The 6,298-nt window shown below is 45.3% G+C and overlaps 1 protein-coding gene across 1 annotated transcript in view; it reads right to left on the minus strand.

The window, feature by feature from the left end:
* Positions 1-6,121, minus strand: part of crocc2 (ciliary rootlet coiled-coil, rootletin family member 2) — a 57,114-nt gene extending 50,993 nt beyond the window's left edge. The window contains exons 1-3 of the mRNA XM_042708987.1: positions 5,754-6,121; positions 5,217-5,358; positions 4,359-4,483 (exon numbers count right to left, since the gene is read on the minus strand). Of these exons, the coding sequence (XP_042564921.1) occupies positions 4,359-4,483; positions 5,217-5,358; positions 5,754-5,810 (324 nt within the window). The 5' untranslated portion in view covers positions 5,811-6,121. The remainder of the gene's footprint in view (positions 1-4,358; positions 4,484-5,216; positions 5,359-5,753) is intronic.
* Between the last annotated feature and the right edge of the window lie 177 nt (positions 6,122-6,298).

Here is a 6,298-nt window from a genome sequence, read left to right on the forward strand (position 1 = left end):
TAATGATGAAAAAGCTACGCAGTGTGTGTGGCAATTAAAATCAAATGATTCTCCACAAACCTCTCAATAGGGCTCCACTTTAGAGAATTGTTTAACCCTTTGAACCTTGGCACTACGTCAAAACTGTTGTTGTTCTTGTGTTCGGGAACCCTTTCAGTGTGCCCGACTTTACCATTACTGCCCCAGAGCAACGGGAACCACGAAGGGGTTCATGGGACCGAAAAAGAGGCTCTCCAAGAGTCTTCTGGGAGGCCACCGCATCAATGAGCTTTGGCTACCACACTGAGGTATCTCGTGTGTAAAACTGAAAGCAGTACAAACGCACTAAATGACCTCATAATGAATGGTGGAGGGGAAGGTGCCAAGCGCTTCTCAGATTATGGAGAGTGAAGTGAGTTTGCGAAGCGCCGAAAACAAATACACACTGGGATTATCTGCAAAGCAACCGTCCTCCCCCTAAAATGTATCTGGCCACACATAAACACAGAGATTTACGAGTGTCTACAACGATTAAAGCACGAAAACTGATAACAAACCCCTGACTTAGCCAAGCACTTGGGAGGAGAGGGAGGGAAAGAAAGAGAGAGAGACAGAGAGGGAGAGAGATAGAGAAAGGAAAAAATAGCTGTTTTTACCAAAGTCCTTCCCTGATGCCAAGTTTGTGTGGGACTCTGCAAAGCACTGTGCGTCCTGCGAGAGTTTATACTGTCTAAAATAAAACACACATCAGCTTGGAGAAAAACCTGAGGGCCACAGAGAAATACAGAGGGATTAAAAAGCTCTCTGTGTTTACTCACATAAATTCTTCTTCTTCCTGTTGCAAAGCCACTGAACCATTTCATCCTTTGGATGGGCTCTAAGCTCTTACATTTTACACATTAAGCTCCATCCGCTGGACGGGAAAAAATATACCTGTCTGACTTTGATGGCAGGTAAGAGACGCTTGGCAGCAGGTTGATCGATCTGAACCACCGAACCATTGGAGGTTGGAAATGGTTTTGGAGGTCGAGAAGAGTTCAAGTGGAGGGACAATAGAGGAGTTCATGCTTCAGACACAGGAGTTTGGCATGCCGAGAGGGAGCAGCTGAGGACACACTAACTGACATGGGCCCTAACTGGGGATGACAAATTGACTGGATCTCATGCTGCCGTGATATACGATCCCCTCTGCAATTCAAGTCGAGAGAGCAAGGGAGACAACGAGAGAGGGAGAGAGAGAACAAGAGAGGATACAGAGAATTGAGACAAAGTATGAGGAGAATGAGCATGTGGAGGCACAGATAAAAAAAAAAAAAAAAAAAAACGATAAAAATGTAGGAAGCATCGTCAAATGCCAAACGCCTGCTCTGCAGAGCATAGCTCACACAGTCAGTCATGCTGGCTTGTTGCTCCAGGACATTGATTAGCGATGCACATGAAGAGGAGTGGACCGCTGCCAAACAATCAGGAGACGCAACTAAAATGCTCTTCGACAGACTGAGAGAGAGTGAGAGAGTGTGTGTGAGAGAGAGATAGGGGGAATCAGAGAGAGAGAGAGAGAGAGATAGAGGGCGAGAAGGAGAGAGAGGGCGACAAGAAACAGCTGGCTTGTTGCAGAACAGGCCAAAACAAGAGCCAAGCGATAAGGAGTTTGACTCTTTGGCTACACTCTTGACAAATTCATCTACGGCCATTACCGATGCAATTCAACTAGGGGTTTCCTGGGGGGGGAGAGAGAAGCCTCCCGGGCCGCTCCAACCCACTGCACATAATCAGTGACTGTCTGGCATCCCAGGGGTTTGCTCGTTTGGACTAAGAGGCTGTGAGCTTTATGGCACTTACTTAGTCAGTCAGGGCCACTGGGGGCCCCCGGGGCTGCCGAAATATCCCCCCAAATAAACAAATAAGTCTATATATACCAGCAAACACCTAATGAAGGCTTATTTATAGCAGTGTTTTTTCTAAATATGTCTCAGGGCCATTGCAACACACACACACACACACACACTCACAGGAGAGAGAGAGAGACGGAGAGAGAGAGAGAGCAGTTGGAGTTCATTAAGCTTGGCCCGCAGAAAGAGGGCAGTGTTATCACAAACGGCAGCTTTGTACAGAATGAAAAATGAGATTTTTCTTCTGAGGCCCCAGGAGAGGAGACCAGTGACCTTCTAATCCCCCCTCCCAAAAGCAGCACCCGTTAGGTGGGGAGAGGTGGAAAGAGCGAGAGGGTAGACTGTGGCACTGCTTGGAGGTAGAGCCCGACCCCAAGCAACAGAGAGATGGGGGTGGGGGGAGGGTAGCAGACCACAAGAAAACATTATGAAAAGATATCTTTTGTCATCAACAACACAAAAATCACCCAAAGCACTGCAGACCGCTATGATGATCTATCGTAAGCTCTAATTATTATTATATCTCAAGACCAACATGCTGTTATTAGGTGCTTGAGAAAATAAAAAATAAAAATGGAAAAAGGCTAATGTGTGTTAGCAGTTTACATCAGCCATCTTATGAAGGTAAAACTGCCTTGGTCTTTCCATTTTTACAGTGCCAAGGTTGGGCTTCAAACAGAAATAAACACACCCTCCTCCAGCATGTGACACCCCCACCCCCCACCCCCCAACCCCATGGCTTACACATGCCACTTTACCCTGGCATGTTTGTTTATCAAACTCCAAAGGGCTTTCCCTTTTGGAAAGAGCAGCGCCGTGCCGATGTTTGCCGTGCGCGTATACCGTTTCAAAGTCGCCCCAACACGTGGACCGCTCCTTCTCAAAGGCCCACTGTGGCCCGCTTCGCTTGATCTCACTTTGAGCACACACAGCGCGCCAATCTGTCCATCCAGAGCAGGATGGGGGAAAAAGAGAAGGGGGTATGCAGTAAGAAAAACAACAAAAAAGAGCATTGAGAAAGAGGTTCCATGCGGCCCTCAAGCACGTTATTGGATGCACCCACTCCTCCCTGCAATGGGCCTATAGACGACACACACAGAGGAAGGGGGGATAAAAAAAACCCTCTTTTTTGCCCCAGAGAGTGTTTGTAGTGGTTGTGTAGGTAACATTGAAAAGGGCTCCCTGCCAGCCCTGGAGAGCTTGTTCACTGTTCAGGTTTCTCAATCAGCAACCTCTACAGTTACTCCAAACAAGCCGCCGGCATCACAGAATGTATGAATGCAGCAGCAGCAGCAGCAGCAGCAGCCACGGCAGCAGCGCAGCACAGCGGGTTTGTGTGAGCTCATCACCTGGAGCTCCGAGGGAAGTGTTTGGAAAAGAGAGCCGCGCTCGGTCACAACGTTACATAAATCGCAGATCCACACCAGATGGTGAGAGCCTGTGGTCTACTGCCCTTCTGGGAGGTTGTGTGTCAGGCCATACGGGCCACACCAACCATGCCATCGAGGAGACAAAGAAACATCTCTAATGACTGTTCTCTATTCATTAAACTAAGCATCTTTTAGGAAGTGGAAAAGCCATACGTCCTCTTTTTCCCCCAGACATGTCCTCTAAAAAATGCATCGACTGGGATTTCTAAATCATTCATCAAGTCGACCATGCATTGTGTGCGTTTTTTTGCATTGCTTTGACCTCAAACTTGCTTGTGGGACAAAGCAGGTAAGTGTGTTCATTTCTTCACTCATTTTCACACCGCTTTCTCACAGCTGAAAAGCTGCGAAGTGTATCACAACTACAAGGGCACTTGGAGAGCACAGACCTCTGCCAAGGCCAAATGTTGTTAGTTCGCCATGTTAACGAAAGTGAAACAAAATTCATGGAGCCGAACTGAGAGTGGGATCCACTCCAAAATGTAATGGATTCGTCCTTGGACCGTTTCATGATAATCAGGCCGGTAGTTTTTGCATAATCCTGATTCCAGACAAACAAACAGCACCACAAACATAACCTCCTTGGCGGAGGATATGAACAGCAGAACTCACCCTTTCAGATGAGGGTAGTTGCTAATCTGTACAATGAAGTATGGTGGAGTGACCCGGTTCAGAGACTACAGCAAAGGTCAGTGTTGGTGCATAATATATACTATTTTACATATACACTACCATTCAAAAGTTTGGGGTAGTTTAGAAATGTCCTTGTTTTCCATGAAAACATACATCAAATGAGTTTAAATTGGAAATATAGCAAAATGAATAGGAAATATCAACTTTTAATTGAAATAATAATTGAAAAATAACTTTGCTTTCGTCAAAGAATCCTGTTTCCCAAACTTTTGAACTTTTGTTAGAGAGTAAAAGTAAATTAACATAGTTGTGGATGCATTTGTGTCAATTATTTAAACGGTAAAGACACACAAACGGTGTGGCACTGTTACAAAACTGGGCACTTTGAGTTATATGCACTAGATGTGGATAGCTTTGGGCCTACCCTGTCTGTAAGGGACACCTGCTTGACAAGTAGCTGGTCGCGGTCTGCTCGAGTCTGGGACAGCAAATCTTTCAGGACCCGGTTCTCCTCCTGCACTGAAATTCCAGCACAACTCATGCTGGATGCTGTGGACAGAGAAATGTATGAATATTTCAAGAAATACCACAATGCCAAGAGCATAAGTACTTCAGTAGTACTCAGTGTGGACACATTCGTATTTCTGAAAAAATGTTTTGAAATATGTCTTCACTTTATATAGTTTGTTAGCTGTTAGCTTAGCTATATCTATTACGGAACTTTCAAAAGTCAAGAGACCCATTCTCTTCTCTTCTCATCTCCTCCACCTCCAACTTGATGTAATCCTGGCTGAACACAGGTTTGACCAAAAGCCAAATTGATTAAACCTATCCAGTTTAGTCACAGGTATGTGACAGACAAGGTGAGGAAAGCAATCTCAAATAGACCTCTGACCCCTAGTGGTTGTTTGCTGTGAGTGATGAGCCTGTGGCATACCTGCCCTCTCATTGCACACTTTACATTCCTCATCCCAATGTAACAGTCCCACTGCGGGCCCTCCGTACTGTCAACGGAAGTGAGTTATTCCCTTTCCATTGCAGTTGAGGTACTAGAGTGATTCCTCTTATTGTCTCTTAATTGGTGGCTTACAAATGAAGTGATAGGCATAAACTGTGTGGCTAAACTTTCTTAAACCCTTAAATCCTTAAGGTAAGACTACATGCCTCTGATTATGTTTCAGAGATCTGGCAGTGAAGGGATTACATCTTGACACCCGGCTTTGAATTCCATAGTACAGTGGTAGCGGTTTAAAAGGGTGTGGATAAAGTAGCATTAGTTTACCTGCGGGAGATTCACTCAGGTTTCTGGTGACAATCTGCCGGATGCGCGCAGGGACTGGTGCAGCAGTAGAACCCTGCTCCTCCCCCCGTATGGTGAGTGCCATCTCCTCTGCACTGACGTCCAACAGGGAATCCTCTAGCTTCTATAATCACAGTAATATTCACCATTGCCACCACAACACACCAATAGTTACAACTAGAAAGTAAAGCTCCATAAAAGTGTGGAGTTATATTGACCAGTTCATAACATCACTTTAGGTATTTCACTGTGGAGAAAGGTCTGTGACACATGAAGTGAATGAAGGCCAATCTTGTCTGACTTTGATTCGAACAGATGTTGAGACGCAAGCATGCCAGTATCGGTCAGTGAACTACTAACTACTAATTAAACTTAACACGCCGAGGCGCCCATATTATGTAGAGCCTACTCTAACCCTAGGCAAGACGGGAAATGTCAGTGCTAATGAGAAGCGTTTTTTCTCGTTACATTTTAAATTGACACTGATCAAAGTTCCAAGCCAAGGTCCCCATGAAATACCTGAATCACCGCCTCAAGTCCAGGAGACTGCTCTCTTTCTTCCCCTTGAGAATTCATTTTAAGGACTGTTGATCCAAAACTTCGTCGTGAATGTAACTAGTTGCTTCCTTATTCTACCATCGGTCGGTCATATACAGGACGACAATCCAACAGAAATCATGAACAACTTATTGAGGCTTGCAAATTCATAACTAGATATCAATTTCAAACATGCATCATAAAGCCATTTCCTTATTTAAAAAAGCATTTCTTGCAGTTCTGTGCAATTCCAAAATGTTTCCATGCAATAATTTGTAAAGGTTTCTCCCTGACCCAAGAACTTTTCAGACTCAAATCACAGCACAGCGCGAGGCATATCCCAGGAAAGGTTGCTGTGGAAACCGGACGCTCCCGGGCCGTTGTCATGGAAATAGAATGCTAGCTCCCTTTATTCCATGGCTACAGGGACGCGAGAGCTGATGACTTGTTTGGCTATTGAGTGGTAGCCTAGCCCACTTACATTTCTTGCAGGGTCTGTTTCAGTAGGGGCACCCCCAGTGTTGGTT

The sequence above is a fragment of the Clupea harengus genome, chromosome 10, assembly GCF_900700415.2.
Source record: "Clupea harengus chromosome 10, Ch_v2.0.2, whole genome shotgun sequence".
Classification (NCBI taxonomy): Eukaryota; Metazoa; Chordata; class Actinopteri; order Clupeiformes; family Clupeidae; genus Clupea; species Clupea harengus.